Source organism: Moschus berezovskii, chromosome 14, assembly GCF_049115385.1.
Source record: "Moschus berezovskii isolate FMDL1 chromosome 14, NW_MosBer_1.0, whole genome shotgun sequence".
NCBI lineage: Eukaryota > Metazoa > Chordata > Mammalia > Artiodactyla > Moschidae > Moschus > Moschus berezovskii.
The window spans coordinates 69278634-69299371 of record NC_142473.1 but is presented as its reverse complement, the minus strand read 5'-3'; the positions used below and the strand labels follow the sequence as shown (position 1 = coordinate 69299371).

The 20738-nt window shown below is 43.0% G+C and overlaps 1 protein-coding gene across 1 annotated transcript in view; it reads right to left on the bottom strand.

The window, feature by feature from the left end:
• CAT (catalase) overlaps positions 1 to 20289 on the bottom strand; it is a 37003-nt gene extending 16714 nt beyond the window's left edge. Inside the window, exons 1-6 of the mRNA XM_055423821.2 lie at positions 20119 to 20289; positions 6845 to 7016; positions 5484 to 5594; positions 4354 to 4484; positions 3709 to 3813; positions 2994 to 3119 (exon numbers count right to left, since the gene is read on the bottom strand). Of these exons, the coding sequence (XP_055279796.2) occupies positions 2994 to 3119; positions 3709 to 3813; positions 4354 to 4484; positions 5484 to 5594; positions 6845 to 7016; positions 20119 to 20184 (711 nt within the window). The 5' untranslated portion in view covers positions 20185 to 20289. The remainder of the gene's footprint in view (positions 1 to 2993; positions 3120 to 3708; positions 3814 to 4353; positions 4485 to 5483; positions 5595 to 6844; positions 7017 to 20118) is intronic.
• Between the last annotated feature and the right edge of the window lie 449 nt (positions 20290 to 20738).

The window sequence follows — 20738 nt, the reverse complement described above, 5'->3', positions numbered from 1 at the left end:
TCGATGAATCTATTAGATCCCATGCTACCTCAGAGCCCTTGGCTGAACAGGCCTGTAAGCAACCCAGTCTTTCCAGGGCCACTGACAGCTGGCACTACTACCCAATTTCACCATGACTAAACTGGAGCTCAGAGAACCTTTAATAACGTGCCAAGAGATAATTATCTAGAAGAGGGAAGATGGGAGTTCAGATTGTTCCAACTGCAAAGCCACGACCACACTAGCTGTCCCAGATACAATCACTTAGTCTTGCTCTAAGTGACACTACACTTCTTCTTTTGGCAATTACAAGCCAGTGGGTCAACTGTTTCCTGTAACCGTTCCTTGCCAAAGATTATAGATCCAAGTCATAAATATAAACAGGGGTAACAATTTTCCTGTTTGATATACCCACCTAAGTTGTTCAGATAATGGTTAAAATAGGACAGTAGAAAATAGGTCCTTGGGATATCATTAAGTGGGAGCCTGAATATGTCATGAGTCCATTTCTGTCTCTGCTTATTTTAGCAGCAGTATCTGGAAACAAATTCTTAAGCAACCAGAGGTTTTTTAAATAACCTTCTAAGTTCTCTGGCAATATTACTTATTCTAACCAATGCCAAAGTCATAAGAGAACCCATGAAAACACCTCAATTAAAAGATTCTCAAAATACTCCCCAAAAGTAAGTGATCTGATCTGATTGAAAGGAAATTAAAAAAAAAAAAAAAACAAATTTTGGGCTGGAGGAGCAGCAGCAGGCAGGTGGCCCAGCATACCTCCCCAGCTCCCACTGCTGCCATGAGGAAGATCAGCTCAGAAGTTGGGGAGGGGTGGGGAGAATGAGGAGCCCAAGAAGAAATCTGCAAGGCTGTCAGCTAAACCTGCTCCTGCAAAAGTGGAAATAAAGTCCCAAAAGGCAGCAGAAAAGGATAAATCTTCAGACAAAAACGTGCCAACAAAAGGCTAACGGGGAGGAGCAAAAGGAAAACAGGACAAAGTGGCTAACCAAGAGACTAAAGATGACTTACCTACAGAAAACGGAGACACTGAAAGACGAGGCGAGCCCAGCCTCTGATGAAGCAGGAGAGAGAGAAGTCAAGTCTGATCAATACCACACACCTGGCACTATCAGTGGTCCCTGTCTCCCTTCTTGTACAATCTAGAGGGGTGTTTTTTCAATCAACTATTTGGTAAGTCCAAGTTTCTCAGTAGCTTAAGAAACAGTTTTAAGAAGGAGGGAACCTTAGGACTTCCCTGGTGGTCCAGTAATTAAAAATCCACCTCGCAATGCAGGGGACGTGGGTTCAGTCCCTGATCGGGGAACTAAGATCCCACGTGCTGTGGGGCAACCAAGTCCATCTGCCACAGCTCATGGGCCCACGTACCACAACAAAGTCCCAGCACGGCCAAAGAAATAAATATTTAAAAAAAAAAAATAAGGAAAGTATCCCACCTCATCCAATTTTTTAAGTGTAAATGCTTTAAAAAAAAAAGATCATTTGCTGGTTGGGTATTTTTTGGTATGACCAGAAAATAGGGGGGTACTGAACATGGGAGGCTTTGATTGTCTTGGGTGTCAGTTTAACAACTCCGTAAATGGAGACAGCTTTTCATCCTATAATACAAAGCCTATTATATAGCACTTTGGAGTTAGCTGCGCACTTAAATGTCTTGAACACTTTAAATCACTTCTCCTATGTTGTTTTTTGTAGAGTTATTCCCTAAATAAAGCAAACCACTCCTTGACGTTGGCTCTCCTTGTCAGAATCTTATGTACCCTGTAACATCTTTGGTTGTGGAAGTCCAGTTTTCCTAGTAACTTTGTTAACATGCTATGCACCCTGTAATCTTATGCACCCTGTAACATCTTTGGTTGTGGAAGTCCAGTTTTCCTAGTAACTTTGTTAACACGCTATGAATGACTGAAAATTCAAGTATGTAGTATATATGATATTTAACTGTGAATTAGTGGGATTTATGATATAATAGCATATTAACATTTGAAGATATTGGTACTTGATATCCCGTTAAGGAAAATTTGCCTCCAAATTTTAAGCTAGAAAATCACTGAAATATTTAGAAAAGAATCACAACTACATGATTTTTTTAGATCTTTGGTACATATGTTACAATTGTGTACAAATTGAAATGTCTGTATACTGATCCTCAAAACAACCAATAAGAATCTCAATTATGAAAGAAAAAAACAATTTTTGTTTCCTGAAATTTATAACTGATTTTTTAATGTGTGGTGTTCATAATAAATCCTTAAAAAAATAGATGGATGAATTTAAAAGTGAGGAGAAATATTTTTTGGAAAGATAGCATCAGATGTTGAAAATGAGAAGGAGATTGCTATTACAAACAAGAATGTCCCAATTCTGTCTTAAAGCCCTCCTGGACCCCAAAAGTATCTGTACTCAGAACAGTGTACTCAGGGCTAGGAAAGGCAAATCAAAAACGTAACACTTGACTATTTGTTAATACCTGACTCTAAACTCCAACAAAGAACTCTAGGCTAAACCAGGTAGGAATTTCCTTTTACCTAGCTGGGAGGCCTCTATTATCTCTTTATCTTTGATCTAAAACCTTAGATCTTCCTTCTCCAGGGGAAAAAAATATATATCAATATGCACCTGCCAGCACCAGAAATGTTAAACTAGAGAGCCAGCACAAAATGAGCACTTGCCCAAATATTTATGGCAGAGCTCCCAGGGTCCAGAAAGAAAAAGCTTGACTATTGATAGCAGCTGTGAGCTCTGACCCTCAGCCACATGAAGAGACCAAAGAGAGACTACTTTGTTCTAACTGGGCAGCCTGAGTGCTTACTCAGGCAGTGGCCAATAAGATAATCACAGTCCTAATCAACCACATCGATACTTGTCATTCCTGGGGGTGGAGGTAAGGGAAAGGTGGAGAAGGCCAGGCCTTGATCCTTGCCCAATCCTCAGGAGAAGTAAGGAGACGTGGGTGATAGGAGCCTTCCACCCCCTTCGCCAAAGGTGACCTGTACCTTATAATGGAATTTGCAATAAACTGCCTCTCCATTTGCATTAACCAGTTTGAAAGTATGCGATCCATATCCATTCATGTGCCTGTGTCCATCTGGAATCCCTCGGTCACTGAACAGGAAGGAAACCTAAGGAACAGAAAAATCAAGGGTCAAATTGTTCAACTTAAATCAAAACATATTTTTAAGACAGTCCTAAGTTTCCAGAAAAATTTCTTAATGACATGGAACATACTAGCCAAGTGCTCACAGGAAAGATTGCCATTTGAAAAAAATATCAAACAGAAGAATTTTAAAGCAGAAAGATTACACATAAATCACTAATGTCCTGACTCAAAATTCTATAAAGAAAAGCTAAAACAAATCTGAAAACTAGCCTAACTTGTTCACATTCTAATTTAACAGAAAATTGTTTGGTACTACTTTCCCTCCATTTCCCTAATACAAAGAATTTGACTTCCTACAAGAAACTTTAATCCTTAATACTGTTAAATATCAATTAATAATGGTTTTAGTATCATGTAAGGTCCATGAATGGGGAAAGATGAATAAAATCGTCATTATAAAACTCTTCAAGGACCAAGAAATCTGAGGAAGGCTCCCCGAAAGAAAGTCAAAAATCAACTCCAATAAAATATCCAAAACTGGAGAAAACTATATGAGGCATAATTAACAGTTCCTTATCAGGTAACATAGTGAAAAAAAGAGGCATTCCCACCTGATGCAGAGACTCAGGACGCAGGCTCCAGAAGTCCCAGACCATGTCCGGATCCTTCAGGTGTGTTTGAGGGTTTCTCTTCTGACTGTGGATAAAGGACGGAAACTAAACGGAAAAAGAGGAAAAAATCCAAAAATTAAGTTTACAGGAATTACGGTGTCTTCAGTTCAGTTCAGTCACTCAGTCGTGTCCGACTCTTTGCGACCCCATGAACCGCAGCACGCCAGGCCTATGGCGTCTCATATATGGCCTATCGTTAGGTTTACAGATGATCATTTTGAACAATACAATTTTAAAATTTTAAGCTGCAAAACCCTAAAATGAAATTTACCCTCTACACGTTTTTGAGCAGACTGCCTCTTTTTATTCATTTTCCAAGTGCTATAAGGAAAACTGGATCATTCCCATCAAGTCAGTGAACCCCAAAATGCCAAACTAAGACTTATGATAATTGTTGTAATCTGACCTTATAAAAAGATACTAAATACAGAAAAAAATGTAAAAGGCAATCCAGCCAATCCCAATCCATGTTCTCTTCTTTCTGCTTTTCCCAGGGCTTTTCCTCAAATGCCAATTTACACAGAGTATTTGAAATCAATTTAAATCAACAAATGTCTGCAGAGTGAGAAATAATTCATCACTTACCAATAGAGCATCCCTGATGAAGAAAATGGGGGTGTTATTTCCAACAAGATCCCAATTACCATCTTCTGTGTAAAATTTCACTGCAAAGCCACGAGGGTCACGCACTGTGTCAGCTGAGCCCGATTCTCCAGCTAAAAGATTCAAATGGGGAAAATGAAGCCTCCACTATAGTACTCTGCATCCAGGAAGCCTCAAGTCATAAAAACACTGGGATCTACCCTTCCCAACTTCTAGAAGTACATTAGGTATTTAAGTGCCTGGGTTATTATTTCTACTACCCACCAGCTAACTTAGACTGAAAAAGTAGACAAAGAAATTAGCTGAGAGAAATAAGAAAGTATATATAATGAGAGCTGAAAATATTATCCATTTAATGTAATAAGATAGCTTTGTTCAAACAGGTAATTAAAAATTGAAGTAAAATAAGGGAAGAGAATAATTATGAAGATTAAGGCAGTGAACAAAGAGAATAAGTGAGTTGTCAAAATGATGAGGTTAATATTAAGAAAATGAGTCAAGACAAAAATTTTTATCCTTAATTTCATTTCCTTTTGCATTTCACAGGATTATAAAAATGCACACACAGAGACTAATGCAGAGGCAGAACTAATCAGGCACTGTGGTGTGCTGAGATGCAATTTGATAGCTCTAACTCTGACTAGCTCTGTAACATGAGAAAAATCACTCTCTCAAAAACAGAAATAACCCCACCATGAAAAGCATTAATACATCTACAGATCATAAGCAGGATCAGTATAACACTATCCATGGATGGCACAGAGTTAACCCTCAATAAAGGGCAGTCGGTCTCATGGCTATTGTGTAAGACTACCACTTCATATTCTGTTTGAGGCAATCACTCATAGGAAAAACTCTTTCCAAATGTCACAGAGTTGCAGGTGTGAGCTCTGTATAAGTATGATTTCCTAAGACCTCTCAACAAACAGAATATTAAGTAACTTTCTACATGTCTTAAAATATTTTTTCTACTGTAAAATGTTGCTATACTTTGGAGAAGTGCTTGTTTCCTATTGTCTAGTAAGTTTTTTCTGGAAACTAAGCTACAAATGCCTCAGATAAAATATAGGGTTGAGTCAAGCAACACCAGTAATGGAAACAGACCAACTTACCAACAGTGGAGAAGCGAACTGCAATGGGCGTCCTCTTTCCAATATGCTCAAACACCTTCGCCTTGGAGTATCTGGTAATGTCATGTGTGACCTCAAAGTAGCCAAAAGCCCCTAAGGAGAAAGAATCAGAAATCGGCATCACAAGACTGTCACTCAGGTCACCAGGCCCGCAATAGGTATCTGGGTGACAAGAAAAACCAGTGATTTAGCACCAGCCTTCTGGGAGCTTCCAATGATGGGAGAAGGGGAGATAACCAAACATAAAACGATGAGAGCAAAATGCAAAGCCCTGCTGCCATCTATGGGGTCACACAGAGTCGGACACGACTGAAGCGACTTAGCAGCAGCAGCAGCATCACTCAGGGCTAAGCTGAGAGCTACAGAGCCAGAGCCAAAGAGGAGAGGAGCCAGAGGAACCAGTCAGGGTTGCCAGAAGAACACAGGGTCTGAGAGGCCCTTCAGGTACAAGCAGGATCTAGGAGAGAAAGAACAGGGAAGAGAGGAGGAGAAAACACACGGAAAGGCTGAGCACTTAGGAAGCTCGCCACACAGCCAAACAACAACCTGAACAGATATCAAAGGCATGACGGAAAAGCCCCACAAAAAAAGGTGGGGAAGATACAACAGGAAATAAAGAAATTGGGAAGCCTTAAACGGGAGTCCAACAAAACTTCTTCCTTTCTATTTAGCTTTCTTTTTCTATTGAGGTTTTTTTTTTTTAGATTCACAATATTTAAGTAATTTATTTATTTATCGGCTGTGCCATGCAGACTGTGAGATCTTGGCTCCCCAGCCAGGGACGGAACCCAGACCTCCTACATTGGAAGCCTGGAGTCCTAACTACTGGACTGCCAGGGAAGTCCCTCCTTTTGAGTTTTTAGCTTTCTTTTAAATACCATCTATATCTTTTGTTTCTGTAATAAAAGCAAGATAAATGTTTTACAGAAGTTTTGGACAAAAAGGAAAAATCACTACAAAAATCACTACAGCACATTCACACAACTGTCATTGACTTTGCACAGTTAATTCCAGCATTTATCCCGTTAAGTGCACCGTCTTAACCCAGTTATAATTACAGTATGTCTGTATTTCCATATTTTTCATTTTTACTAAACTGCATAACGGAATAAAAGGAAGATTACCTTTATTTTTAGCAAAATTAAGTATTTCACATGGAAGGTTCAATCCAAGGAAATAACCATCATTTAATTACTGACTCCTTTATTGATGGACATTTTTGCCTTTCTCCAAGGAATGGAAATTTGGCATTTCTCTTAAAGGAACTCTGATCCTTTGAGAAGTAATTTTTAACCCAGGTGTTATGAAACAGTCCTTTCACAGCAAATGAACACAGCTCTCACCTGCTCCTTTGGCGTGCACGACTCTCTCAGGAATTCTCTCCCGGTCAAAGTGAGCCATTTCATCAGTGAAAACCACATCCTGGACAAGCAGCGGCCCTCTGGGCCCTACCGTAAGAAGATTGAGTTTGTCTCCTACTGGATTACCAGCTCCAGTGGTCAGGACATCAGGTTTCTAAATATATGTGAGGGGAAGAGTGCAAGAGAGTCAATGCCATCACACCCTCCGTTTCCACTGTCACAGGGCGCATCATTTTGCATTTTTACATCTTCTACTCAAACTTTTTAAATTTCCTGTTGGAAAAGTACTGAAATGTTACAAAATATGCAGTTTCCTGAAATTTATAATTGGGTCTCAGAAATCCTAAGAAATGCTAAGAAATCTGCTCTCAGGAGCAGGACGATATCTAGATAACTCACCAACTTGCTCCCCCTCTGTTCTAGGTATAGCCACCAGGCTCCACACAGGAAACCCCAGGTAGAAATCCCCCTAAAAGGGATTATATATCATATGCGTTTAACACTGAATGTCCAAACTCATAATGAGAGATGGTCCCCAGGGAAGCTATGCCTCCACCTGCTTTACACAGATTTTCCAAATACTTCCTGACCACCAGACATGTCAAGGCAAGTTACCCTGTACAGTGCAGTACGTTTCTCTCAAGCAATATGTACCAGCCATTTGCAGCATCTCTTCTCAATTCCAAAAACGTCACCAGCTTTTGTCATCACCGAAAATAAACAGTTACTGGTAAGATGGATTACACTATTAATTCTCTAAAGATGCCAAATGTCTATGAGATGAGATAGGTTGTTTTACTGTAACTAAAAATCAGATCCACCCAATTTTCCCATTTCTATTATATCAGGAGCCCTTCAGCTGTCCCTTCTCTAGGATGGGAGCAGCATTTTTAAGCCTCACGTGATCCTGGGCAGCTTCATCTTGCTCCGTGGTCACATTCTACCTATGACAGCAGCCAACTGCCTCTCCCACAACCTTCCCCAGTCCTCCCCTGGCTACTAGCAAGTCAGTCAACTTTTCATCTGCAAAAAAATTAAAATGGCAGGGGAGGTGGGCCAGTGGTGGGGGGGACTTCCCATAAAGGAGAAGAGTATGTGACAGAACGCCAAGCTCGGTGAAAGGAACGGGAAACAGGTCAGGGGGGTCATTTGCATCCCTAATACAGGAAGGCGCTGCTGCTGAGAAACTAATAGACCACATCACAAGCCTCCTCCTCAAGACCAGGTCAGGGTGATAAAGTCAAGAATAAAAACTACGCCCAGAAGAGGCAGATACAGGGCCAGCTGGATGAGGGGATGAGCGAGCTGAAGGACTAAAGAACGAGATGGTCTCGCCTCGTGACAATGAGTCATGGAATCTTAGTGTGGCAATGCTGGAATGCTGCCATCACTGGGCCTCCTGCCCACCCAATGTAGGAATCTCCTCCATGACATCCATCCCCCCGAGAAATGAAACCTGGGTTTGTAGGTCAGTAACATTCAGCATCTCTTCTAATTCCCTGGTCTAATAGATCAACTATCCTCTTTGAACACCTTTCAAAGCCAATGGATATGCAATTTGTCTTTAAAATAAGTGTGGCAGGAAAAGGTTCAACAGTCAGCAAGATAGAATGGAGGTCATGGTCAAAGATCGGGGAGGAAAAGACCCCTGACTTCAGGCGGTGTTTAGGGAGATACTGAATTTAAACAAAGACAAAGAGTATTCACTAGATGAAAAGAAGGACAGAGTATACTCACTGAGATGGTGAGAATGAACAGAGTTAACGCAACGAAGCTTTACTAATAAAGTAAGTGAAGGTGGAGCTGGGAAACGGACATCAAAAGCAAAACTTTAAGAGTCATTTCTGAAAAAAAGCCAGTTCCATGCAGTGAGCACTGCAATTAACCCCAAAATAGATACAATTTGTTTTGATTTTTGTTTAAATCAAACTTCCAGCATTCTAAAACATTTAGAATAATTTTGAACCTGACGCTGGGAAAGATTGAAGGCAGGAGGAGAAGGGGAGGACAAAGGATGAGGTGGTTGGATGGCATCACGGACTCAATTGAAGGCAGGAGGAGAAGGGGAGGACAAAGGATGAGGTGGTTGGATGGCATCACGGACTCAATGGACATGAGTTGGGGTAAACTCCGGGAGTTGGTGATGGACAGGGAGGCCTGGCGTGCTGCAGTCTGTGGGGCCGCAAACATGGCTGAGCGACTGAACTGAACTGAACGTGAAGTAGAAAGCAGTGAAAACCAGCCCTCCTGGGATACAAGCAATGACAAAAATGTCCCAGAACCCCAAGACCTGGAAGATGGTACTTGTTCAGATGAGTACAGTCAGATGAAGCCACTCCCTGCACGTGCTGAGAAAGGCAGAGGTGATGACAGGGGAGGGGAGTGGTAAAGGAAGAAGAGAGACAAAATGAAAAGCCTACCAATAGCAGAGGCAGCAACCGTCTGGCAGTGGTGATGAGAGCAGCGGGTCAGCGGACTGCAGCCAGAGGCCGGGAAAGACAGGGCAGGAGGGAAGAATGACTGGGAGCTTGTCTGTTGGTCAAGGACGTAAAAAGCAGCCACACTGCACCTGGGTCCCATTAGAAGTTCAACAGCCCCACAGCGGACCCCTCTGCAGGCTGGATGGTAGGGGCGGGGCGGTGGGGCAGTGGATTTAGCACAAGGGCCCCTCAGGTGACTCATTTCAAGTCACTCACGCACCAGCCATGGTCCCTGCCCTCCCGGTCCCCACAGACCACAGAGCCTGGCAGGATGTATCCCTGTGACCTGCACACACAAGGGTAGAGGTCTGCCCACTCGGAGGAGGGTAAACAGAGGGCTCCTGAGGACAGTGAGTGCCAGTAAAACCATAATAACCACACCCTGTAGCCCGTGCCCGTTTTTCACAAGCATCAAACAAAAGAAACAACGTCCCGTGATGCAAGTTCTGGGCTTTCTCTAGGGATATGATGGAGGGTGGTTACCACTGGTCCAAAGCTAAGCAGAAAGGACAAACACACAGAATCAGTACAGCTGATGGAACTGTACCGAGTTCCTCATTTCCCTTTGTAACTACCACTTCTCGAGCACTTGCCACATAAAAGGCTTTTTTGTTCTAGCTGTCTTCATTCAAGCCTCCCAACAACCAGTGAGATGAATGTCATTACTTGTTTAGTGGTCGATGCCACATGCTCAGAGCATTTAACTCTATGCAGATTTCTGTGTGGCAGCACACACAAAAGTGTGGAAGGGCAAAGATGTGTCTGCCAACTTGCTGGTTATAGGGGTTTTGTTATTTTAATTTTTTGGCCGCTCCCCGTGACATCTCAGTTCCCCAACAGGGACCGAACCTGTGCCCCCTGCATCAGAAGTGAGAAGTCTTAACCCCTGGACTGCCGGGGAAGGGCCTGTTTTGTTTAACTAATTGCAAGATCACTTTAGAACTAGAATTTTTTTAAGGACAGAAGAGCTCTTCTGTTGCTAGATAATTCTAGGAGCTCCCGCTCTGGGAAAGCAGCATCAGGACCTGTTGATGTGTTTAACATCTTTCTGGCTGCCAATTCCTCATGACAATTGTACATGCTTCTCCTGGACCACTCTTCCTGCCCCACCCACGGCCCCCCACAAGCTGGGCCAAGGGCATCTTCCTGTGCCCCACAGAACAGATAATCTCATTGTCTTCGCACTTTATGGTTTTTTTCTCTCGAGAGTATACTCTTTCTGCATCTAGAGCCCTGCCACAAGTGCACAACCAAGGCTGAGGATTCAACAGGAAAGAATTAAACTATGGACCGCTATGAAATGGCCAAGGAAGATTATTTCTAAAAAGGAGGAGGAGGTAACAATAGTCTATGCCTCTCCCTGCACCTTCCCTCCAAAAAAACAAAAGGAAAATTTCTGAACTTATAGCTCCAAATTCTTTTTTTATTTATTTTTATTTTAGGTGATGCTGGGTTTTCACTGCTGTGCAGGGCCTTTCTTAAGTTGTGTCAAGTGGGGGCTACTCTCTAGTGGTGGTACGTAAGATTCTCATTGATTTAGGTTCTTGAGGTGCCTAGACCTTTCTCTAGGTATTCAGACTTCAGGAGTTGTGGCACACAGGCTTATTTGCCTTGTCGCATGTAGAATCTTCCCAGATGAAGGATGGAAGCCACATCCCCTGTCTTGGCAGGTGGATTCCTAACCACTGGACCACCATGGAAGTCCTGTAACTTCAAATTCTGATGAAAAACTGTTAAACAACCTTGTCATAAAAACTGCTGCAGCAATCAGCAAGAAGTACTTTGGCTTGGTTTAAAGGCTAGCACCATGATTAGAGAGGCTCAAGGTTAAAGTGAAATTCCACTTTGGCTTTTCTGTTTGTATTTTTTGGCTCAAACTAAGACAGGGATGAAGAAATTTTCCTGGGAGGGGTCAAGATGGCTTTCTCTGGTGAAATACTTTGTCAACATCGTTGTCCCTGGTAAGTGCCCTCTGCTCACAGAATTTCCAAGAACTCACTAACTATTGTAGGCTTCTTTTTTTTAATTGAAAAAGAGGGGTCATACAAACTGTCCCCAGCTTTCAATCCCAATAGAGTCATAATGTCAGCTTTATATTCTCAGAGATCAGTAAAGAATATACCTAGCATTTTCTAGCAAATCACTGCCTACAATGCACCCCGTTCAGAAAACCAAAGACTGCCTTGGTCCTCAAGTTTCTTGGTGGGGGGAGTTGGAATGACAGTGCGGTGGTGTTCCAGGCCTCCTACCCTGATGCAAGGAAGTGGGGAGACTTCCCCTTGTGGGGCAGTTTGGGAAAGGGACCCAGGCCTACACAGGGCCCCACGCTCTTCCCTTTGGAAGCCAGTGGCCACAGGCAGCATCCACTCCTCTGGTAGTCTCCAGAGTTGCCTAAACACAAGGCGTAAATGAATTCAAATCAGGGGAACAGTCTCAGCAGGCCCTCTTTGCCAAAACTCCTAAGCCACATTCTCCAGTTAGGCCTCAGCTTATAATGAAGATGATGCCTGCATCTCCTGTCATCCCCCTGTTTCTTTCTTTGCCTCTCTCTGTTTAGGGGTGAAAGGCCTTACTGGACACACTCAAGCTTCAGAACAACAAATATCAGCTTGCTCTGCAGGCACTGTTCCTTACTCTACTCAGGTTATCACATCTAGTCCACCTCTCCAAGGTAAGGACTGTGAAAATCTCCACTATACAGAAGAGGAAACTGAGGCGTGGACAAGTTATACAAGCGGCTCAAGGCTACCCACCTAAAACGGGGCAGAAGCAGAGTTTGAACCCAAGCAGACTGGCTCAAGCACCCAAATCTAAAGCACACACCACAGCGCCTCTCAGAACAGCACAGGTTACGTCTCCTGCACATATTCTACAGGCTGGGTAACTGACATGTTAGTTTACACACATGTTTTACATAAATTAATTCTCACAGCAATACTGCAAGGTAAGGAGAATTATTATCCCATTTTCAATATGGGAAATGAACGGGGAGGGAGGTGAAGTAACCTGCCCAGCGGTCAAGCCTCAAGTTGAACCCTGTTTGATTGTAAAGCTTGACCCCTCACTGATTCACTAAACCACTGTAAACTTCGTTTAAAAGTACCCTAAGGAAAAGATAGATGGACTTAAGAGACATATCAATCAATGCCGTGTGTGAATCTTATTTGCATCTAGATTTGAACAAAGTGTTAAAAAAAAAAAAAGAGAGAGAGATAGACAATGTCAGGGATCCTCAAGACCTCCCCTGGGTGATTCTCTAGAACTCACAGAACTCAGCATCTAGCCATCCTCAGGTCATAATTTACTACGGCATTTAGACACGAAACAAAATAAGCAAGGAGAAAAGGCTCCTTAAGTCAGAGGAAACCAGCAGAAGCTTCCAAGAGTCCTCTCCCAGTGGAGCCACACAAGCCTAATTCCTCCAGCAAGTCATGGCAACCCACATGACTGTTCTGCTGTTCCGTAAGGGAGCTTGTTAGGGGGGAGAGTCGGTGGGACAAAAATTCATTATTGAAGCTGACAGACAAAAGCTTGGAGCTTCATTATACCATCTTTTCTGTTCAGCTCTGGTTTGAAATTTTCCACAATATAAAGTGTGGGTTGTTTTTCGTTTTTTTGTTTTTCCATGAAGAATCAAAGACCAATGTTGTAGAAAAGAAGCATGGGAGAAGCTGAAACAAGGGACAGAAGTAGAGGGCTGCATCATGCACTAGTGGTTACCCTGGGCAGGCTTTGTGTTAAACACTCTTCCTACATCAACACATTCGGTCAAGACAAAGAACAGGCAAGTTCAGCACCGTACTCAAAATATACAGCAGACCAGGTGATTAACGCTGGCTTCTTCCTGGTGGTGATTTAGTCACTAAGTCATCTCCGATTCTTGCAACCCTGCAGACTGCAGCCCATCAGGCTGTTCATGGAATTTTCCAAGAACACTGGAGTGGGCTGCCATTCCCTTCTCCAGGGGATCTTCCCAACCCACGGATCGAACCCATGTCTCCTGCATTGCAGGCAGATTTTTTACTGAGCCACAGGTTCCTGCCCAGAGAGGGCTTATTGTCACTAGAAAACATGGAGAATCCTAACTTCCATGCAGGTCATTTACTCTTAAATTCTGAATTCAATAGGATGTGCTTTTTCTGTCTTAAAACATCGGAAGGATTAGAGAGTGACTCACCTCAATACCACATCACACTGAGGGGGTTCTCTAACACAAAAATCGGTGAACTGACAACACTGGGAAACGTTTCTGACTGCCTTAAAGACTAAAAACTATGCTTTCTGGGCTCCAAGTGGTGACTTCATCACCAGGATATACTTCATCTTGTAAGCTGACTTCACCATGATTAAGCCACCAGGTGCCTCAGTATAAGTCAAGAACTGTTGGTCATTCTAAGTGCAAGAGGGAAGAATGAGTTCTTGTCCTATTTTACTCATTGTCTAAGTTATTCTATACCATCCACCTCTAGAAGTGCCATTCAATAAAAAATTGAATAATATATAATGGAAAAAAATTAAATCCAATAAATGTAAGAAAAAATCAAAATGTGTTCTTCATTAAGAACCAAATGGGCCCTGTTGGTACCAAACAAAGTATACTAAAGTATACGTAGTGAGAGTGACAATAGGCTTCTCAACACTGTGCTAACTGCTATGGAATATGGCCTTAGGCTGACAACAATGCACTGGGCAAGGAACAATAAGATCTCACAGGCAAGCAAAGAACTGCCCTTCCCTGGTAGCTCAGATGGTAAAGAATCTACCTGCAATTCAGGAGACCTGGGTTCGATCCTTGGGTTAGGAAGATCCCCTGGAGAGGGGAATGGCAGCCTACTCTAGTATTCTTGCCAGGAGAATTCCATAGACAGACCATGGAGTCACAAAGAGTCAGACAAGACTGAGCAACTTTCACAAACAAGGCCATTGGTGTCAAAGTGAACCCTGTGAGGGCAGAGGGAGCAAATGCCTGAAGAAAATTAAAAAATGATTCCAAGGATCCCAGGGAAGACAACTAGTGGGTAGTTTTTTTGTTCTTTTTGTAGATATTAATCCACCTTTATCAGTAATCACTTTTTTTTTTTAAGTAGGTCTGGATGAGCTCTATCAGCTGTTTTTTTTTTTAAACAAAATTTATTAAAACACAGCTGATTTACAGTGTTGTGTTAGTTTCAGGTATATAGCAAAGTAATCCTGATAGATATTTTAGATTCCTTTCCATTAATCATTATTACAAGATATTGTGTATAGTTCCCTTATGCTGTACAGTAGGTTCTTGTTGGTTATCTGTTTTATTTATAGTAGTGTGATATGTAATCCCAAACTCCCTATTTATCCCTCCCCCACCACTTTCCCCTTTGTTAACCATAATTTGTTTTCTATGTCTCTGAGTCTATTACTGTTTTGTAAATAAGTTCATTTGTATCATTTATTTTTTAGATTCTAGTGGACAGTATTTATTCGGGGGGGGGGGTTGCCTTTTACAAGGAAGATAAATGTCAGACTTCAAGGTCACATGGTTGGACCGCTAAGCACAGACTGATTGAACACACCTCTTCCCTCACCCTAATGGGAAATGTTTACTTTTCAAGCAAGGTTCTTTTGTATTATTTTGTACAAGAGGAAACATGTCCCAGTAGCTGCTCACATTGTTTTCTTTTCTCCTTGGTGAGTTGTCTATGTTTCCAGATATGGTCAAAATACACTGCTACTGGTTTTCAATAATCAGCAAACAATCAGAATAATCCTACTGAGAATAAAGCCTTGAAAATACACGGAATAGCTACTGAGACTGCACTGAGTATTGCTCTAGTCCTTTAATTTTTCAAAAAAAAAAGTAGGGAGTAAGAGGAGAGAAAGGCTCAAAAAATGAAGGATGACTGATCCACTAAGTAAAAGATTCCTTTACTCTTAGCAGAAGAAACTACAGCAGTCACAGTACTAGAAAGAAAATGAACAAAAAAGGTGGTTTCCACAAGAAATGAAAACACATGTGCAAAAGAAGTTATTCAGTCACCTGTTCTCCAGCCCCCTGAATGTTGGCAATGTTACGTCAGTGCAGCTATTACCAAGTTTACCCTAAAAAAAAATACATAAACCCTCAAAGGTTCTGTCTTATGACTCACTGACAGGAATGGATGGTCTAAAACCCAACTTCTCTTCCAAGTAATAAGGAACTGTTTAAAAAGGAAAGGCTAGAAATGCTCAAATTCTCCAGTTTTTAAGGGATCAGAGGCTACTAATTACCTTAAGTTTCCCACAGGAAGAGACAATGGCATTCTAAGCAATAAACAAAGTTTCCATCAAGTTCCATTCAGAGGGACTGGAAATACCTGGAGAAACACCTCCCTTCCCTAAACCTACTTTGAGACAAAGAAAAATAAAGATTTTTAGGAAGATCCAAGTCATACCTATGAACGTATTTGATTTGTCACTCGCCTATTAAATTTCACAAAGGTCCCAATTCACTTGTCAGCAATGAAACATGCCCACAAGGAGAGACGCCCCATAAATTGTTTTCATGCTGGCTGACCTCTGTTCCAAAGGAGGAGACACCCAGCACGACATTCAGCATCTGGTTTTTGAGGGAGGAGATGGCAGGGTGCCCTCCATCAGCAGTTCTGCAACTTAAAGCACTCACAGTCCAGAACAAATATAAACAAAGTGGGCGGTGGAAGGCAAGATACTGATGCAGAACTGCCCACTTATTTTTTTAAAAAGCACTTGCCAAGCAAATGAAGATTTGGAAAAAAAAATAATAAATACTACACTTTACTGTCATAAATTTCTAACAGAAAGAATATTTGAAAAGTCCAACATACCCTTGTGAAAGAGATTATGCCTGTCTGCCCATCACCACATCAGAAGAAAATGGCTAGAGAGATTGTCACCACATGGAAAGTATGTTTGGACACAATGTAGAAGGGTTGGCGACCTGGGTGCAGAGGGAGACTGTCACCCAGCCTCGCTGACAGCGGGTACAGCCATGTGACAGGATTCTAGACAAAGGAATGCAGGCAGAAGTGACATACACCACTTCCAGCCTGGCATCTAAACCTCCCACATACTCTCCTCCACACTCTTAATCGTCTGTGACTAGACAGTGATGTAGAGGGCGACATTAAGAATCCATGTGTTGACCCAGGAGCAGCCTCCTGCAGCCTGCAGCCTTGGGTACCTGTGGGCTGCCGAGGACTCACTACCTCCTTCTTCAACCTCAAACCATTTTGGCTAATCATGTAAGACAGAAATAAACTTCTAATATGTTTATGCCATTATACACGTTGGGATGTATTATTACAGCATGGAGCCCATGCGTGACTGTACTTAAGACATGGGCTATGAATCAAGGATAGTAAAACAAACAATCCAATGTTTTAAAAGAGAAAAGATCTGAACAAATCCATTAAAGAAATACATATGTGTGTGTTAGTCATGTCTGACTCTTTCTGATCCCATGGACTGTAACCCGCTAGACTCCTCTGCCCATGAATTCTCCAGGCAAGAATACTGGAGTGGGTTGCCCTTTCTTCCTCCAGGGGATCTTCCTGACTCAAGTATCGAACCCAGATCTCCTGCATTCCAGGCAGATTCTTTAGCATCTGAGCCACCAGGGAAGAAATACCGTATACCAATGGTCAAATATGCACATGAAAAGATGCATCACTGGTCATCAGGGCAATGCAAATATCACTTCTTATTCACCAGAAAGGCTAAACTTAAAAGAATGACAATCCCAAAGGATGGCAGGATGTGGACCAATGTAACTCTCAAACACTGTTGACAGAAGTATAAAATGGTAAACCACATCAGGCTTAGGAGTTTCTCATAAGACATTCCCTTACCTTATTCACTTACTCAGCAATTCTATTCACAGGCGTTTTTTAAGAGAAATAAAAGGATATGTGCACAGAAAGACTTGTATAAGACTCTTTATAGAGACTTAATTCATAACAGCCACACACTGGGAATAGTCTAGGTGCCCAACAACAGGATAAGCACACAGTGCTGAAATCAGACAATGGACTACTGCTACTCAGCAATACATGCAATGACAGGAATGAATCCGAAAACTCTTTTTTTAATCTTAAAACATATTTGCTGAATGAAAGCAGTGTTACACAAAAAGTACCTAAATCAACGGTTAAAAAGCAAAATCATCAGTGGTTGTCTGGAGCAGGACTGCAGGAGTAGCAGGGAAAGACAGAAAACAGCATGAGGGAACATTCCAGGGTGATGAGAATCTTCCACATCTTGATAAAAGAACCGGATTTGCAGGTGTTTGTATTTATCAAAAGGCACAGATTGGTGCACTTCATATTTGTATATTTTTGTATACAAGTTTTGCTTTAAAAACATAAATAATGAATTCTGGTAATTTGCATCAAGTCTACTGATGTCTACAACATACTCTGAAGTGCCCCTCCAAAACATAGGTTAAGGGATATATGAAGGGACAGACAGATATGGAATAACATGTTAAAAGAAATTTTTTACAATGTGGTGGGTATATAGGCATACACTACACAATTTTTCTCACTTTTCTGAATGTTTGAAAATTTTCCAAAGAAAGCATTGGAAAATTACAAAGAGTATGTGACAGATGCAAAATTCCTTTGGGAAGTGGGCAGTCTCCTCATAAAAATAAGCAGTTTTCACTCAGAGCAGCTCAAGTAAGGAAAAACAAGACACCAATGTGACTGCCAATCAGGACAGTGTAAACAGTGTACTGAGATGCATGGGCAGAGGAGACACAAGTATTTCAACTAGGAGTCCCCAGATTATAGATGCGCTTTGCAGACCAGCTGTTTCTCACATAGGTGACCATGTAGGGCAAGTCACCAACAAGATCTTAATGATTTAACAACAGTTAACAATTCTCCCAAACAGTGACAAGGCAAGCTAGTCTCAAGGGAGTCCTTTCAAAAGAATGAATTTTGTTTTATAAGAAACTCATTTGCCCATATTTTTCCAATTCACCGAGTATTCATGAAAGCCTCCATGTGAACCAAGATGCAGCAACCACGGGGTATACAGAGTAGAGTACTGGCTCTAGGAAGCAGAGTTCTAACCTTGACTCTGCCACTGACTAGCCACTTGTCCTAAGTCTCTCTGGTTCACTTTGACTAAGAACTCACGAAAAGCCAAATACCCTAGTAGCACATAATAAGGAACAAAATGAGAAAAGAGATTTTCCAGGCCCTCTAAAGAAAATGGCAGCCTTCTCACAAACAGGGAACTACAAGGCAATCCATGAGCACTCAGCTTTAATACTAGTTCACGAACACTAACCCGGTTTTAAGGAAGAGCACTCACCGGGTACTCTGTCACTACCTAGACGGGTGGCATGAGGTGGGAGGGAGGTTCAAGAGGGAAGGGACATATGTTTGCCTATGGCTGATTCATGTTGATGTATGGTAGAAACCAACACAATATCGTAAAGCAATTAGCCTCCAATTAAAAATAAATAAATTTTAAAAAGAAGAAAGAACACTAGACAAGATCAGGAAAGCATGACTCTAGTCCTCTCTCTGCCATTAACCAGCCGCCATGGGAACTGGGCAAGTTCCAAAGACTCTCTAGGCCAATTTGACAAAAGAAGACTCAAAACAGAAGTGCTCCCATCCCACCCAACCTGCTCAGAGATGCCCTTTAATGCTCTGCATCCTTGGGGTACAGGCCAGGAATGACTGGTCAACCACTACAGGGCTGAATTCCTACTCAGCTGTAAAGTTCTTGATCAGATGTCACCTGCTTTGAGAAGCCTGCCAACAGGGTCAGTCACTCCCTTTACACTCAGCAGATAACCTATATTAGTGCCCTGGCCACGTTGGAAGGTAACCATCTATTTACCTGTCTTGTCTCCCAAACTTGACTTCGAGCTTTCGGCCTCACTGGAATTTGTTCCACTTGCCCCAGCGCTGTGCCTAGCACGTGCTGGCACTCAAAGCGTAGGTGTAAATAAATGCATTAATTAATCACTAAGGTCACTTCTAGCTCTAAAATGCTAGACGATGTTTTTAAGTGCAAAAGAAATCATGGGTGTGCAAATCTTTTTATTTAGCTGTTTAATGCTGTATGTGTGCTTCCCTGGTGGCCCAGATGGTAAAGAATCTGCCTGCAATATGGGAGACCTGGGTTCCACCCCTGGGTCGAGAATATCCCCTGGAGAAGGGAACGGCAACCCACTCCAGCGTTCTTGCCTGGATAATTCCATGGACAGAGCAGTGTGGTTACAGAGTCGGACACGACTGAGCAACTAACACACAAACAATGCTTTATGTTCAGTGCTGGGGACATGGAGATGATAAAACACGTTCCCTGCCCACAAGACACCCCCCACCCCAAACACGAAAGCTGGCAGCTATTGTTTGAGCGAGGACAAAGCTAGAGCCTGCTCCCACTTCCCCCATTACTTCGTTTCTTGCAGCTGCAGCTCTCTGCCTCTTTCCCCATAAGCCTTCACTGCTGCCTCACTGCGACCTCTGTCCCAGCTGGCAAAGGCGCAAAACTGTAAGCCAACCACCCACGACCTGCAGCCTACCACAAATCCTGCAGGACCGCTCCCCCCGGGCCCAGAACCCTCTCCCCTCCCGCCCGCGAATGTAACAGTCCAACCAGACCGAAAGGAAGCACACGCACACCCCTAGCCCCGCCGTGATCGGTGGTACAGCCCTCCCTCCCCGGAACCTCCGCGCTGGGGCAGCAGGGGCCGTTACTCGAGGACACCCAGCTTCCTACGCGGACCGCAGGGCCGGCTCGGGGGAGCGCAGGGTGTACCTGCGCGGCCCTCTGCTCCTTCCAGTGTTTCATCTGGTCGCTGGCTGGATCCCGGTTGTCCGCCATGGTGTCCGAGTGGCGCCGCAGATCTGCAGGTGGGCTCGGCTCACGCGTCCCCAGCGCCGCAGCTGAAATAGGCGACCTCAGACTCCGCCACTCAGCTCCCCTCGTCCCGCCCCCTCTGCAGGACCGCCACCTGATTGGCCGCCTGAGCTCCAGGCGGAATGGGATTGGAAGCCAAATGGGGGCGGGGCTGAGGAGCAGGGACTCCGGGGGAGGAGAGGCTGGGGAGAGATAGGAAAAGGAACGGCACCTCCTCACCTTCGACCCCCAAACCCCAGATTAACAATTTAGGGTTGGACCTCGCATACCCGGATGTGACTGTCTCCTCGGCTTATCAATATCCTTCAGGGTGCCCTGGGAGGTGGCGGTTGGTGGACTGTCAGTTTTTTTGAGGGAACGCTTAGGCCCTGCTGGGTGGGGCTTTGAACTCTGTTAACATGCTCTCAGCTCTTAAAAAAGAGAGAGAAAGAAATCCAGGGTTGAGTTCCTCTGTGCAAAATGAAGTTTTGTCATGCTCTGATGTTAATAATTTTGTTTACAACTGAAAGGATTGGTGG